Genomic DNA, 17823 nt, shown 5'->3' with positions numbered 1-17823 from the left:
AATCTGAGCAATGAATAAACGCCTTTAAATCCCACTCGGCTTCGAGGCAGAAGTGTATAGAGGTCGTGCATGTTCAGTTAAAAAAGTATTTTATTCAATGGAGTTTGACTCTTTGCTTAATTCATTGACAATTCAATATTAAAGCAAATTCTTCCATCAGTGATAAGTTGGTTATTTGCTCTCAGATGTTTATAAAAGTGAAGAAAAACATAGTTTTGTCGCCACTGACATGCTGTGAGGTTTAGGGAGCGTGAGTGGATTAATTACCCTACCTTGAATGATCCACAATAACATCAGCATGGCTTGGAGTCTTGTCTTTATCCCCATGGTGCCACATCCACCGGCTGCTCCCAGCAGCTTTTCTAAAGCTGGCACCAAAACACTCCTCGCACTTCCCTTTCCACAAGTGCTGCCCAGTTATCTTCAGGTAACAATTAATTGTCCGTTACACAAACATGCGAGGCGACGTCTGCAAACGAAGCACCCTCTCCTCTTCCCATCCCTATCATTAACAGCGGCTGACATCGCGGAGCGCACCGGCGTCTCCCCCGCTCCTGCGCTCCACGGATGTCAGGAGAGAAGAAAACATTCAAACTGTTCCACTTCCGTCTGTTTCTCTGCTGCTGTGCTGAGTCCGCTTTATGGAGGGATTACTTCTGCCGCACGTCTGTGCTGAAGTGTGTCGCTCCTTTTTGTCCTGATCCCACAGTAAACTGTAGGCGCTTTTTTCACCTGCTGGAACTGCTCGGTGCCGCCCCCTGTCAGCAACGGTTACGCACTGTTTCCAAACTTTAAGCAGCTCGTCTTAGGACGCACACCAATCAGTGCTGCACCTTACAGTTTTCTACGCCCAGAGACTCCACTCATACTCTCATACGTTAAATAATAACCGCTGTTGTAACTGTTGTAACTGGAAGTAATTCTCAGAAATTCTCCACTTGCCAAAAATGTTGTGTGTATTTACCTCTTTATTTTTATGGTGTTGTATTATTCTGTGGCTTATGGGTAAGCACAGGCCTTCTTTCAGCACCTCACTGATACCAGGTTGGACCCAGAACTGCCTTAATTCTTCACAGCACAGATTCAACGAGGAGACAGAGATTTTAGTCCATTTTGACATAGATGCTGCAGATTTTTCAGCTCCACATCTAGGATGTGAGTTTCCTGTTCCACCACTTCCCAGCGGTGCTCTGTTAGACTGAGATCTGGTGAGTGTGGAGGCCATTTGAGTACAGTGAACTCATTTTCATGTTCAAGAAAACAGTTTGAGATGATCCGGGCTAAATGACAATGGTGTGTTCCTGAAAGCATCTATCAGAGGATGGGTACACTGTAGTCATAAATGGTCAGCGGCAATACTCAGGTGTTTAAATGATGCTGAGCCTGTCCTCTGAATATTATAGCTAGAACTGAGACTCATCATATAAGGAAACATTTTTCCAGTCTTGTTGTTTAATTTTGCTGAGCCCAAGTGAACAGGCTTCCTGTTCTAAGATGGGTTGCTGTAGCCCATCTGCTTCAAGGTTTGGCATGTTGTGCATTCTGGCATGCTTTTGTCCATACCTTGGCTGTAACAAGTAGTTATTTGAATAACTGTTGCCTTCCTATCAATTTGAAGCAGTCTGGTCATTCTCTGATGCCAAACAAGATATTCTCACCGGTTATGTCATGTTCAAAGTTGCTTAAATCACATATTTACCTCCCATTCTGATGCTCGCTTTGAACTTCAGGTCCTCCTGAACATGCCTAACTCCACTGAGTTGCTGCCATGTATTTAGCTGATTAGATATTTGGATTAATGAGCCACTGAACACGTGTACCTATCAAAAACGTCCGATTGGTGTCTGTGCAAACATACAATTCACCCCACTGAATATCAAGCCAGACTAAATTAACTACTAGCCTCAGAAATTCTTGGTGTGACGATGACTGACGAAACTGATCACACTCTCACCACTGAGGGATCTTATCTTGAGTGCAGTGACAGCTGAAAACCACCACATCAAGCCTCAAGTCATATTTTATGAACTATACAGCGTATTATTCTTTCATATCACCAAAAGCCACAATGACACTCAAGGAATATGTTGGACTGAAAAGAATCAAACCAGCCTAAAAAAATAAGGTCATATACACTATAATGTTTTCTTCCTTAACAGTCTGTTAAAAGATTTAAAAGCGGGTTTGCAAAAGCAACGAGAAATGTCAAACTTTAATGAAAGAGGGATTGTCTGCATTTGTTTCATCCAGTTTCCCCCGTAAATGGACCGAAAACTTTCTCTGCCCTGCACAGGATAAAAATGCAGAAAACCGACACGCTGTCGCAAAAGCAGAAACATTAGGAAACAAACTGCACAAGCCGCATGGCCTTCATGGCCCCCCGTCTGAGTGAAAGTCTGTATTTGACAGGTGTGGTCAGACGTGTGCTTTGCCACACTCGAAACTGCAGAAGCGTGGCCTCACACACACTGACACATGCTGGTAAATCTCTGCAGCGAGGTCAGAAGTCCAACAACTACAATGTTTCACAATGGTATGAAGGGGTAATTCATGAAATTACAACAAAATGCCTGCGTAAATCAGCGTTATCTCTGGTTAGGTTGCTACAAATTTATTTCCTATTTAGACATGTAGCAGATGTGAATTGACTTGGAGTTACTCTATATTAATCTGACAGCCGTTCACTGTGCCTGCAGGTGCATAGTGGGGGTTTAAAACTCTTTCAATAAAAACAGATTAATACAGCAGTGAGCGTGAACCTAAACAGTAAAGCTACATCAGAGAAGAAGAGTGAGTTCACTACGAGCAACATTTTTCCCGTTAGCCATAGACTGATTTGATATAAACATGTTGATTACAGCAGTTGCAAGTAAATCCTAACAAGTTCTGGTGGCACGCCTGGTCTTGTAACACTGAAAAAATAATAATGTCCTCACAGGAACTTTTACACAGATCCATTTAAATGTAATTCCCACTCATTCATCATGTATTATTTCATGCATTACAAGGTCTAATTCAGAGCAGAATCGCGTGTCACAGGTGAGTGTTGCACAAAGTCTACCCAGCCACTTCTACAGGAGTAATGTAATGTGGTCACAGACCCAAGCTGTTCTCACAATAAATGCATTACCAGGTGAAATATTCATGCAGGTGGGTCAATGTGTTGCATTTTTAATGGAATATAATGGATTTATTACATGATATTAAGCTCTGTGATATCACTCCATCATCTTAGCATGCACCAAGGTTCACCAGTAAACACGCTTGATGGGCGGCACAGCTCATTCAAAGGCTGAAACATGTTTGTGTTGTTTTGGTTTTTAATTTATTTTCGTCTGTCATACAGGAAGTTAGACACCTGATTTATTTATGTGCTTCTCATATTGCAGAGTCTGTTGTCCTCCCTCTGTTGGATCTACTGAAAACCCTTTGTGAGTGCCATCTTATCCATACAGAATACACACGTACAGTACGATTCAGTGCTATTCAGCCTGACACAGAAGTCTATTTAAAATGTGTTGGTGGCCTCATCCCATGATTCACTGAGCGTTTCTTCTTCTTTCACCTTTATTCCACCTACTGTTTATATTTACATACCACTCTGCATTTAATCAGTAGTTATTATTAATCTCCTACTCCTATTGCTACTACCTGTAACTAGTTCTGCTGGCAGTTTCTTCCTGTTTAAGGGGAGTTTTTCCTTCCAGCTATCGCCAAAGGAGTTGCTCATAAGGGGTCTTGAGGGGGTCTCTAAGATTGTTGGGGTTTTTGACTGCACCTTGAGGCAGGTGTTGTGATTTGGCAGCATTATAAATAAAACTGAATTGAACTGAGATTAATTCAACTAAAGTTTTTATTTTTGTTGATGTAGTAGTTACGATATTAAGATATTTACAAACTGGTTTTACACCAGCCTGAGTTGAGTATTAACTGCAGACTTTTATGTTCACGTTGTGTGTCAGTGAGTGGGAAAGATGTAGAAATCATAGACGCATCAGAAAAAATCGATGTAGCTGTCATGTGTGAGTAATTGATTCTGGTGTGAAAGAAGCACTGGTACGAAACTGCACAGCTTGCATGTTAAAGCATACAGTTCCCCTTCAATGAGCAACATTTCCAGTGGGTCAGATACATTTTAGACCTTAATTCAGCAAAAATGTTGGACGACTCCCACACCTGTGCTTCCATGCAGTGTGTGCACGTGATAAATGGCTGCACAAAAGACCCTGAAATGACAGAATCTAATCTTGGCTGGCGTTTAGTCCGAGAAATATTTCTATGGTTGATTTGTGTCTCTTTCTGTGGCTATCTATATGAGGAAATTTCCTCCCGACAGTTTCCCTCAATGTGTCCATTGTTAAGACTGTCAGAGGTGCTGCTATCTCGCTGCCAGGTTGAGAAAACGGGCTTAGCCTTGACTGTACACTTCTAGATCGCATGACTGGACATCTTTGCACTTTGCTCTCCTCGGAGACTGTAAAACACTATATGATGGATTGCTTGGATTTCTACAAAGTGTTCAGGGCAGCTGAGTCTTTTGTGCCACCCAGTGGAGAACACCCAGAACACAGGAGCAGCGCCTCTGTGTGTTTACTCATCGCCTCTACCTTTTTTGGCTGGAGGAAAAAATAAAAGCATGGACAGGTCAGCAGTCCCTCACAGGGCTTATACAGATTGACAGACAATCTTTCAGGCTCATGTTTGTACCTGTTGGCAGTTTTTAGTGTCAGGTCCTGACCTGAATGTCTGTGGACAAACACCCAGAGGAAATCCACGTGACAGCACGCTGAGAACATGTCCTCTTAGAAAAGGCCACAGCAGGGATTCCGCCTATTGACTTTATTGTTAATTCACAGTCTTTGACCACTGAAACTTCACTTTATATCCTACTCACAGAAGAAGACTTTAATGCCATGAAGTATTTTTAACAGAAATCAGTGGGCTGAAGGTGCTGTTCTTGATTTTATTTTGATCTTTGGTTTAATCATATTTCATTCTAACAGGGTTTGGTGTCTATTAAGATTACAGTGCTGTGTCAGTAAGAGTGGGTGGTTTTATTTTATTTCAACCAGAGCAAATCAAATCTCAGCTTTAATATAGATCTCATTCCCAGGCTAATACATAGTCTGTCACTGTCAATAAAGCAGATAGAAGTCTTGCATATAAAACTTCACCTAACACAAAAGTATAAGCATCAAATATAATTCAGCTACCTAATGCAAACATGTAGAAGTGCTGTATATATACTATTAGTGATCAGTAAAAAATTTTGTCCACAATAAATAGCTTTAAAATTAAAAATGTAATATAGTAATAATAACAATGCTATAAAATGTGGTAGAGCAGAAGCATAAATATCCTGCCTCCCACTTTTTGACCTTATCATTTAAATGTTGCAGCGGAAACTGAGACTCATCATTTTCATGTTTCTATTGTCCAATCTATTGTGACTCATTGATAACTGTAGCCTCAGTTTCCTGTACTTGGCTAATACATGTGGCACCCAGTGTGGTCCCCTGATGCTTTAAAGGTTCATTATGCTTTTTCAATCAGAGATACTCTTCTGCATCTACGTTTGTTGTAACAAGTTTGGGCTAATATTGCCTTTCTATCAGCTTGAAGCAGTCTTGCCATTTTCCACTGATCTCTGGCATCCACAAGGCATTTTTGCACAAAGAACTGCCACTCACTGGAAATTTCCTCTTTTCTGGACCATTCTCTGTAAAGTCTAGAAAATCCCACTAGATTAGCAGTTTTGGAAATATTTAGAGCAGCCTGGCACCAACGACCATGTTCAAATTCACTTAAATCAACTTCTTCCACATTCTGTTGCTCGATTTGAACTTTAAACACGTCTAAATGTTTTGAGTTGCTGCCACATGACTAGATGATTGCATATTTCTATTGAGAAACAGATGAACAGGCATACTTAATGAAGTGACCAATGAATGCATTTAATATAAATTATTGTAAAATGCAAAGTAAGTTTTTGCTGAAGGAGCCTGAACCTTCCACATTATGAAAAACCTAAAATAATGTTAGCTAGTTAGCATTATTTATCACAGACTTCAAATTTTTATATTAAAAACGGAATCTGATCTCCATCAGCTAAAATTAAAACGCTCTCTGGCATCGCTCTTTTTTCTAAAGTGCAAAACTGAAAAGTTGTTTATCTCACCTCAACACTTTGTGGCCTTGATGTGATTTGTAGAAATAGTTATGACTGATGAAAGCAAGCATTTCATTGGTGGCAGATCTGAAGAATAAGAGTCTGAAACCAACACTGGTTTCTCAAACCTGCCAATTTCTGTAAGTGTGTATGTACTAAATAAAGTTAGCATTAGAGCTAAATGCTAACATTATCATGACAACATGCACAGTGCTGTTGCTAACGCTAACTCAAATATTAAAGCACGCAAAGAGGCATTTACATATTTCAGGACTAAAACACCCAGTTAAGGCTGTTTAATGAGCTAAGTGTATAAAATAGGACAGAAGACAGCAGTGTTTCCATCTGATAAAACAGTGCATCCACAGTGTAAATAAAAGGCTCTCTTGCCTTTGAATATTTTTATTTAAAATGAGCATATATAGCATTTGGACAATTGACATTTGGGGAGCAGGAAATGTGCATTTTAAGTTCCTCGAATAGCATCTGAAATAATTCAAGCCCTGTGAAAGAGTCTAATGTTTCTATAGCATTTCATGCTCCACATTAACACCGGCCTCAAATCAGAGAGAAAACAAATATGCAAATGCTTTCTAGATCCACACATAATCAAATTTACAGTTTAGTATCGCTGATAATACATTTGTTCTTTACCCCTCTGCGATGCTGTTGACTTATTGTGTTATGCTGTGTCACATTCACTGCATGTCGTGGCTTAATTTCTATTTCCCCAACTAAAACGGGATCTTACAGATCTTTGAACATTTCCGTGGAGCAGCTTTGGCCTCCTTATATGTCCTGATAGAGAAGCGGCTTTTCATTGATAACTGCTTTTCTGACAACCCTCTGCCCATGCTGCAATTTTATTTGAAAATGAATAAATAAAGATAATGATAATAGCTTTTTGAGGGATGTGATATTTCGAAGAATGGCATTAAATCCACCTACACTAGATCTTTGTATACACAGACAATGGTTACTTCAATGACCTTTTCAACAGCCAGGCCTTCATAAAATGAAAGCAACACTTTAATTTGTGCTGCATAGGTAACTTTTAACATCTCCCCACACTAAAAGCAGAGACATTTAAGAAACATTACTTTATACTGTGCCTCCAATCAGCCTAATTGTTATGCTCGTCAGCAATAGTCCACACTTTCTTTAGCTAGCCGCTGCTTTTTCATCCTCTTTCTGTCCTGACCATGTATGTACCTGCCTTTTTCTGTTTGTTGAGCCACTTAAGATTGACCTATGATTCATTCAAGAAAAAAAAGGTCCTAACTCGAGGGATAAACGGGTATTGTGGTAAACATAACAGGCATCTTAGCACAAAACCAATATATCTTTAGGCAGGTTGTTACCAGCAGCCTGTGGCAAAAACTACATCATTTGTTCTCTGATTCCCAAAAAGCTATTATCTGAAAACCTGCTATATTTTTAGACAACAGGACAAGTGGAGGACAAACGAATAAGTGTCCATAGTAAATGAACAGCATCTGAAAACTATTTTAATTCAGGAACAGGAAAATAACACCTGACACAGGACCTGAGAGATGCATCTGACCTTATCAGATACATTGTCAGTGGAAGGCTGGCTGTCAAGAAGCCACTTATAAAGAAGGAAAACAGGACGAAAACACTGATGTATGCCAAATATTTCATGGATCAGTCATGAATTGACCTCCCTAGAAATTACAAGAAAGCTTGCCTGAGAGTGTTCAGGTTGTGCTGAAGAATAAAGGTGGTCATACCAAATATTTCAAGCTTGTTAGGATTGTAAAAGCTCAGTTTTTTCCTTAAATACTGTATTTCTGTGCTTTTTTACACATTTTTTAAAAATAAACTGCTCCACTTATTTCCCATTTTCCAAGCAAATATTAAAAAAAAACAAAGAGTGGCACAGCTCTGTACATTTGCATACAAAGACTAACTCCTCCTTTGTTCCCGATAACATGCTGGAAACATCAGAGTGTAGAGATGACAGGAGTTTGAGGAATTCTCACTGTTAGAGCTATTAGTTTACTGTGGACATCGACTGCTTCCCTCCTACATTTCCATTAAAAATGTATGAGTCACAGTGACAAGCTCATATTGTGCAGCCTGGACACAGCACTCTAACAGAAGCTGTGTGTGTGTGTTTGTGTGTGTGAAGCTGGATGTCTGCCACAGGTTTTCTGATATGAACCCTGAGTATAATAGGCCCTCTATCATTTATCACTCTTTACCGTCACTACAGAGAAGATTAGATTTTGACGAGCATACAGAATATACAAAATGACCTTGTTTGAGCCGGAGACATGCATCTAAGTTTTGTTTTTGTGTTTTTTTTCCCTCCAAAGGGAGATAATACAGTTCTACTTGTGCAGCACAGTGTCTCACATTCCCAACCCTTCTCTGTAAGTTTGAATGTGCAATTTACATTAATTGTAGTCAGAAGTAAGTCTACTGTAATGTGAGTCAGGAAAGTCATGCTGTGAAAGTGCACCATCCTTGTTCAGTTTCTCTCCAAAGGCTGAAAACATTCTGATTTAATCTTAATAGGCAATTTGCTTCATGCTAGCAGTGCATCTGTTTGAGCTCTCCCTGTGATGCCGCACGTGTCAGAGAGCCTGAAATAAAACAAATGCTCCTATCTGAGACTCGCCTTCCTAACACTGAACCCAAATCTGTTCCTTCAAAGTATTTCCTTCAGACTAGATTAAACTCCAGGGGTAACAAAAACAGCACATAAAGACATTCCTAATATGAGAACTGCCCTCTGAGCTTTGTCAATTGTACTCTGAGTCAATTAAAATGTCTGTCCTTTACAGCAGCCCCTTCTTAATAACTTCTATCTGAAAGTTGCTGGCAGTGAGCTGAGATAGATAGAAAAAAGTGCACTCGCTGTACATGTCGATACAATACTGGGCAAAATGACACATTTCAGTACAGATGCTGCTTGTGCAATGGGAGGAGAAGTCTCTGAAAGAGCCCAATTTTCTGTTTTTTCTTTTGTGAAAAAATAAAAGAGTGATTGTTTGAGGAAAGAAGGAGACACGCTGTCACAGTATCAAAAACCTGGGCTTATTATGTGTCATTATTTTCTCAATTAGACTATTACATACCTAATCATTTGGTCTATAACATTGTGTCATAAAATGGTTAAAGGAATCTGTGCAGCTTCTGAGTATCATGAGATAAAAAACTACATGTTTAAATGTTTTGTTTTGTTTGACCAAAACCCAAATAACTACACTGTAAAAAAATTGTAATATAAAAGTGTTTTTACTGTGTATTTTACAGTTTTATATTGTTTTTTTAAGAATATCATTAAATTTACATAAATAGACTGTGATTTTACATTTCAAGTGTAAATTAACGTAAAATCACTGTAAATGTAATAAAACATAATTTTCTTGTTTTTTTAAATGTATTTGTCTGTACATATGCATATTTAGATTGTCAAAATACATTCACAAATGTATCATAATTTCACAAATATTTGTCTGTTATTTGAAAGATTGAACTGTTAAATTCAAATGTAATGCTATGGAAAAATATATAAAATCAAATTTTTTTTACATCAAATAATTATTATTATCATTGTTATTTAGGGCGATCGTGGCTCAAGAGTTGGCAGTTCGCCTTGTAATCAGAAGGTTGCCGGTTTGAGCCCCGGCTTGGACAGTCTGGGTCGTTGTGTCCTTGGGCAAGACACTTCACCTACCACCTACTGGTGATGGCCAGAGGGGCCGATGGTGCGATATGGCAGCCTTGCCTCTGTCAGTCTGCCCCAGGGCAGCTGTGGCTACAACCGTAGCTTGCCTCCACCAGTGTGTGAATGTGAGAGTGAATGAATAGTGGCATTGTAAAGCGCTTTGAGGGTCTCAAAAAGCGCTATATAAATGCAATCCATTATTATTTAAACCAACTGTATATTTCTGTACATTTAAGTATTATTATTCATATTGCTGCATTCATTGACCTTGTTTATAGGTAATTTCATTGTTGAATCACATTAAAATGTTCCTACTTTAATATTTAAAAGCACTTGAAAAAGGCAAAATCCCATGTACAATTAGGGCAACAAACTGTATTGTCATTACTGAAAATAACCGTATTTTTATGAGAAAGTTATTTTCTGGTATTTTCTGGTATTAAAATAACACCCAGCTGCTGGAATATTACTGTTTTTTTAGGATTTTTTTTTTTACAGTGTACAGTTTACTGTTGCACAAATGAAGAACAGCTATAGATGCTCTGGAAGCCGTTTTGTTTCCTGTATTTACAACTAAAAATTGCCTTTGTTAGCACTTTGTTTGCTGCACATTCATGATCTCTCCTGTGGACCTTATCCTAAAGGTGCTCTATTAGATTGAAGCCTGGTGACTGTGTAGGTCATTTGAGTACACTGAACTCACTGTCATGTTCAAGAAATCAGTCTGAGATTATCTGACCTTTGTGACTTAGTGTGTTATCCTGCTGGAAGCAGCCATCAGAAGATGGCGACAGCAGCAATACTCAGGTAGGTTGTAGATACTTAGTTAGTACTAAGAAGCCAGAAAACATCCCTTACACCAATACTTCTATAACATTATTCAGCCAGAGAACAGCTCCTCATGGGTATTTTCTCCTTTTGAGAGTAATGTCTGTAATCCTTAGAGATGATTGGGTGGGAAGATTCCAATATCTCTCAATCCAGCCTATTAAATCCCATTTCCTCCCAATTCTGATTCTCAGTTTGAGCTTCAAAATGTTGTTGTCTAAATGCTCTGACATGCTGCCGTGTGATTGGCTGATTTTATATTAGTTAACAAACAAATGAATAGGTGTAACTAATGAAGTGGCTAGTAGATGTAAGACCAACTAAATTTCAGTGCATTATTTGTTTCCAGTATGCTGCAATGCATGTTTGATTCTTTATACTAGGAACTGCTGAGCAGAACCTTCGTTGGCCTATAATGAAATAAATCAAAATTCAATATGTCAACACTTTGCTTTTCCCCCAGTTTTTCAAGCGATTTTTGCACATCTATCCACTCGGATGTTACGTTGCGCATGTGCTGTTGTAAAAAAAGTTTCTGTTTGGTGGTTCTTCCTTGTAGGTGATGTTTGTGTATCATAACCGTACAGCAGAAAAGTGCCCCACAGTGTATTACCTAAGCCATCCTGCAGTTCCTTTATAGATGTTTTCATGATCTTGCAGATTTTGGCATCCACAGCTCACATTGTTTTTGCTTTCTCTGTGACATTTCAAACATTGGAAATTTCATGTTGAAAGCACTGCGGTGACTTTTAATATCCTCTCCCTGAATTATAGGGATCGGTTTTTCAGATCCTTGGTCAGTTAGCACATGGTTATCGACTGTTACCACAAGCTTTGAAAAATCTGCTCCTTCTTAATGATAATTCATGACCTGCTTTACTACCTGCTTTTAATTGCTAATGAATTAAATTAAAATTTGTTTTTTAATGTATGCTTGCTGCAGGGTTTCTATGTAGTTCTTTTTCACTCATCAAAAGTAAATTGATCTGATGGCCAAGCTTCTGTGATTATTGAACTGTAAGAAATATTCTGATATAAATCATGCAAATTAATGTGATACAAAAATGCCAAATGCAATGCAAGCTTAAAGCAATAAAAGTAACAAACCCCCCCAATAATGATAAAATGTACATAACTCTCAAAAACCAAAGAAAACTAACTGTTAAAATTACATCTTCAAATTTTTATAACATTTTTATGGCTTCACATTCACATTACTGTTACATTACTAAAACATGGATATATTTAAGATCCATTGTTCATAATTTTGTTCCCAAAATGATAGAATTGTAAGTAATTCTATCAGTTTACTTTGAATAAGTCAGTTTCTCCATTTTCTAATTAAGTGATAATGAAAATCTGTTGGTAGCATCTCTGCTGTTGTTTCCTGCATGCACGCATGCTGATATTTATTGATGCCTCTGGGTTTTGTGAGCAGATTATTAATTTCCCAATAATGAGATATTCTTAGAAGGGACATTTGACAACTAGTGCAAGCATGGAAACCAATCAGAGCTGTAGCAGTGCTGGTACCTCGGTGAGATTATGCAGCCTCCGTGTCAAAGAAAACAGGTGCACTTATGAATTGAGGCCAGCAGAGGACTCCCCTGAGCCTCTGCTGGAATCAGCTGCTGCTTAGTGTGCACGCTGAAAAGACCCTTTCCTCCCTTTTGTTGTTTATTCTTTCACTCCTTCGTGAGCCTTGTTGCACAAGGTCATTGTTGGCTTCACACAACTGCTGCAGAAAACACACAAAAAAGAAAAACAGAGAAAAACATGTCCACGCACAGCACATGGTGTGTGTTTTATATCTGGCAAATGTATTACATATTACATATGTGATACACTGACAGTATTATCACTGTGAAACATGGTGGAGAAGCAAGACTTGAGGCCCGTGATGCAGTCTGGCAGATGAGATAAATGGGCTCTCAAATATAAGTGGCAATTACATGAGAGTTCTATTTGTACCAAGCAATCAGTGGCTGAAGATCTGGAAACTGAGAACACTTTTTTCCCTTCATTTCTGCAAATATCAGATTCAGTAGATACTGTTAAGTGGAGCTCATCGAATCTAGTCTGCATTTCACAATCCCGTAAAACAAGTTACATTTTAATTGCTTTTCCATAAAACATGATTTCCCCTAAAACAACAGGAAAAAACTTACACTGCAAACTGCTGTCTGAGCCCCTGAATATGTATATAACAAAAAGCTCAGAACCACGTATGTTATCGTATGTTATGGCGGGACGTTTGTGACAGAAATGAGGCGCTGATGATGTGAATTTTAAGCTGTAAATATGCATGCATGGATGTATGGATTACAGCTTGTGTAGCAACAGAGATAAGACAAGGAGATGGAGCCAATTTTCTGCCTGGAAAAGAAAGATATAAATGCAGACATTTTTATTTTTACTTGACAAAAATAGACCAATTTTTGACTACTACTTACATTATTTTGGTCTGTATACATTCAGTTTATTTGCCTATATATTCCAACTACTCTAGCTTCTCTCCCAGCGTCCCTTTGCTCTGTAAGCAGATCCAATCAATGAATTGAAACATGCCAAAAACAAACCTTTTTCTCCAGCAAGTTTCTGCTGTTAATCAACCTGCTGACCTGTAATCTTCTGACTTGGAGACATCCCAAGGTTGGTTTTTTGTGTTACTTATTTAAAAAAAATAACTTCAACACATCATAATTTGTGTTTAAGAGATACTTCTGGAGTGATAAACACGAACTGTTCTCACCTTTACCTTGAAACGATCAACCGAATGAATAAACTACTGAGAATTCACTTGACTCATTCTGGTAAAAGACGCAGATTTACTCCCCACCGTATATTCTTGGGTAAAGGTTAAATTTAAAGGTTGAATTTTTTTTTGTAGTTAGAAGAAAACATTCACAATGAAAGCAAGTTTGTTTTCGGTACATCTTTGTTGCATCTTTGCATAATAATAAACACAGTACTAACCACGATGAAAGTTAATTTGATTGAGCCCCCTGTAAAAACTGAGAGATGGATGTGCTTAGAGTGATTCAAAGCTCCAAGAGGAGCAGCTACAAGTTCTTCCTGATGTATATTTACAGCCTTTAATCAATGTGATGTTATGCAGTCATATACAAAAGAAGCTTTCACAGGACTCAACGCGGTTCTTAGAAAAGTTTCTCTCTGATTCAGTTGCTTGTAGAACCACGTTTAGCACCAATAATCTGAAGTAATTGTGTTCTGTGTGATTTCATCAGTCTCTCACATCGTTGCAGAGGAATTTTCGCCCACTCTTCTTTATAAAGTTGCTTCAGTTCATTGAAGATTGTTGGTATTCGTTTATGCACAGCTCTCGCACGACAACATTTCAATCAGGCTCAGGTCTTTGATCATGGGTCATTGCAGGAACGTGATTTTCATCCATTCTGTTGTAGATTTACTGCCCGTGCATGTGATCGTTGTTGCTGTTGGACAGGCTCACATTTGACTCTTGAGGAGCTCATGGTTGACTCAATGACTGCGAGGTGCCCAGATCCTGTGTCTGCAAAACAAACCCTCCAAAGGACCTTGTTCCAGACGTCTTGTGGTTTGTTCAGTGACTTTGCAAATCTAATCTAACGGTTTCTCCTGCCAACCCATGTGAACAAGTCATACTTCCGCAGTCTTTTTCTTTTCGTGCTGTTGTTTTAAGATTTATCTCTTGGGATTTCTGCAGTTTGTCTGAGCGTCACATGGGTGAATTTTCTGGGACATCCACTCTTGGAAAAGTAGCATTCACTTACACCTGAATGCTAGAGATCAGCAAACTCCCAAAACCTCTGCGTTTATACAGGTGCTCACACTTCAAGTCAAGTGATTAGCTGGCAGATTTTGGCTGCCTCTGACACTCTTAATTCCTATGGAAGCAGTAGATCTGCACTTAGCTTTTTCCCCACAGAGTCCTGGGAAAGCCTTCTTTTTTAAACAGGACTGTGGTTGTTAAATCCAGTAAATAGATGAATCAAATAATCCGATAAATCAAATAAACCGGAAATTAAATACGACTGAGGCTTGAGCAAACAAACCATCTTAATGAAGCTGAAAGAACCAACAAAACTACACTGTCAGTGCTTCGTTTAATTAAGCCAGAAGAATGGCACAACATCAAATTTTCACGCAGCTTTTTTGCTCATGTTTTTTATGTTTAGCTGATAAGTTGCATCTTTTAGTAAAACTAACGTCCAACAGATTCTAATGTGGATCCCCAGTAAATCAAAATTATGAGCTGGTAACCGAATCTCCTCCTAATATGAAAGTCATTAAAGGAGCAGTAATGAATTAATAAGTAAGACTTATGAGCTGGTAATTCGACTTTATTTGTTTTCATAAAGACTAACTTTTAATCTATTTAGGCATTATAAGAGTTCTGATGGAGAAGATGTGACTACTGGGAAAGACAATTATTTAAAGTGAAGGCAGCACACTGCAAATTATTGATCTCTGCAGTGCCTGTCTGTCATTCTGTCTGAAGTGCATGAATGATGGCTTGGGATTAAAAATACATGTTAAATGAGCAGATAGAAGCTGTAACATTCATCACACAGTGCACTGTACTGTAAGCAGCCGCATGCAGGCTCCTTTTATATAAGCTTATCAGATGCAGCAGGAGCCAGGGCTCCTCCAGGGCTCTTCCAGCCACGTGCTCAGTTCAAACCACTCTAAAACAATATAATGTGACAGCACCATTTAAGAGCGTGACAAAGGGGGAGCCACGTTGCCATGTATTGCTCCCTCTGCTGGTCAGGGTCGCAGCAGATTTAAGAAGACAAAAAAAAGCTCTTGAGTCAAATGTTGGTGCAGTAGTAGCTGCTTACCTTTGCACTCTGGTGCATTGAATGTAAATGACTTTCTGCTGTTGGCCCCGTGCTGCTGTGACACTCAGCCTATAAATAAACTCTACAGTCCCCCCGGCTATTTTCTCACACACACATACAGCACACACACATACACACACCGGGGAAACAAAACCCCTGCTCCTGTGACTAATGAAATCTGCTGACAAGATATCTTAGCAGGTCAGCAGCTAGAGGACCCTCGATCATGTAAAAAGAGATAAGAGGAGCTTAATTAGTGGCAGCGAATGGGATCCAAACATCCTGAGAGGGATGTCAGCTTTTATCAGCAAGATTCGAGATTTTTCTTTTTTTTTTGGTAAGTGCTGTGGCTGCTGCGAAAGTGAAACAGTATGGAGTTTGTCATAATGAGATGGAGCCAGACGGTGATCAGAGCCACATAAGGTCAGAGCCGGGGGGGTGGTGAGAGGCCGACAGCTGAATCTCACATTCTTCACCGCAGTCAGACAGACTGCCACATCCCACCATCTGTACCTCCCTGTACTGTCAGCACACACATATACACACACACCTACAGCAAAAGGGAAAAAAAGACCAAGTGTCACCTTAAATCCTGCTTAATCCTAAAAGGGGAAAAAAGATACTGAGTAGAAAGAAAAGAAAAGACCCCCTTGTTGAGTGTTACAAGGATTAACACGCACATATATACACACACAATCTTGGGAAATCTATCTATCTATCTATTAGGGGTGCAACGATACTCGTATCGATATTGAACCGTTCGATACAGTGCTTTCAGTTCGGTACGCATATGTATCGAACAATACAACATTTTTAATTTATTTCATCAACTTTCCTTCTGACGATGCTGTCTGTGTTGAGAGCTCAGTGGATCTCCGTTCGACTACTCTGCCTAGGCTGCACTGTCGAGCGCAGATCCACTGAGCACAGCGCAAGCTAGCAAGACAGAAGCTAAGCTCATTGCAACATGGCAAATTGAACCTCCCCCACCCTCATTCAGATCTGGCCTTTGGAACTATTTTGGTCTTCATGTGAAGTATGACCCTTACGGAGCCCCGCAGGGGACATAGGAGAAAAAGAAAATTAAGACGGACTTTTGCGAGATCTCGCAAAACTAACTCGGGATCTTGCAAAAGTTTTGCGAGATCTCGCAAAACAAACTCGGGATCTCGCAAAAGTTGAATTCCAACAATGGCGGCAGCTACTTAGTTGTAATATTACTCTTTCTGGGTCACAAAATACACTTTTAAGATATTTTGAGGCATGAATGTAGTTGTGTAAACGTCAGATATCTGCTCGGTTTACAAGACATCACATATTTGCAAAAGTGCTCCGACGTTTTCGGAGATCTGACACCCACCATCTTGAAGCTAACGGGAGGTTGAGACCTACTACAGCCGGGAGGAACACCGCTCTCCCGGCACATCGTGCCTTGACCTCCCGGTTGGCCTCCGAAGAATGCGAGATCCCGCAAAAGTCCGTCTTAATTTTTTTCTTAATTTTTTTTTCTCCCATGTCCCTTGCGGGGCTCCATAGACCCTGAAGGTAAGCGCGTCATGGACAAAAGTAAAACAGTATGTTGGATGTGCCACGCAATGCTCAATTTGTGGGAACTAGTGCGTTAGCGCAGTTAGCTTGTTAACGTGTTGACGCCGTCCAGCCCCATGCACGGGGCGATCCGCGGTAGCTCGTTAACTGAGATTTGCTGTGTTGTGGCGTTAACGTCATTTCAGATTAACGCTGACAGAACTAGTGGGAACAAAATTAATATGACTGCACATTTACGCCGACATCATCTTAGTGCAAAGACAAGTGGAAGCAGACAAAAACAACAAGCACGCATGCTACAAACTTTACCCGAGTCGTTTAGACAGCCGTTAGCACATGATTCTCCTTATGGGGACCTGATATGTTTAATATGCTGCTGAGAATATAGCCCAGAAGAAGAGTATAGTATAGCTTTTATTTTGGAAAGAGCCATTTCTCTGTAATAAACTCTCTTTTCCAAAGATGAGTGATTTCTCGATCAGATAGATGTATTTTTTTATTATTTTGTTGTTTCAGCAACATTACATTTAAAAACTGTACTTTTGAGTTAAAATATATATTTATAATTTTAATAAATGACAAATTAAAAAAGCATGAACATTTTTTGTATCGAAAAAATATCGAACCTTGACACCAAAGTATCGAACCGAAACAAACCGTGAATTTTGTGTATCGTTGCACCCCTACTAACTATCTATCTATCTATCTATCTATCTATCTATCTATCTATCTATCTA

At 39.3% G+C, this 17823-nt stretch overlaps 2 protein-coding genes across 4 annotated transcripts in view; one reads left to right on the top strand and one right to left on the bottom strand.

The window, feature by feature from the left end:
* esamb (endothelial cell adhesion molecule b) overlaps positions 1–698 on the bottom strand; it is a 65091-nt gene extending 64393 nt beyond the window's left edge. For both annotated transcript variants that reach the window (XM_085430361.1, XM_085430362.1), the window contains exon 1: positions 273–698. In XM_085430361.1, coding sequence (XP_085286487.1) covers positions 273–327 — 55 coding nt within the window. In that variant the 5' untranslated portion in view covers positions 328–698. The remainder of the gene's footprint in view (positions 1–272) is intronic.
* Positions 1–17823, top strand: part of LOC146694268 (roundabout homolog 2) — a 103010-nt gene that overhangs the window by 2389 nt on the left and 82798 nt on the right. The gene's annotated exons all lie outside the window — the stretch shown is intronic.

Source organism: Copadichromis virginalis, linkage group LG14, assembly GCF_057382275.1.
Source record: "Copadichromis virginalis isolate Kocher_CV1m ecotype Utaka linkage group LG14, C_Virginalis_male_GT1.1, whole genome shotgun sequence".
In the NCBI taxonomy this organism is placed as follows: Eukaryota; Metazoa; Chordata; class Actinopteri; order Cichliformes; family Cichlidae; genus Copadichromis; species Copadichromis virginalis.
The sequence above is the reverse complement of the archived record's forward strand: the minus strand, read 5'-3'. Positions and strand labels throughout refer to the sequence as shown.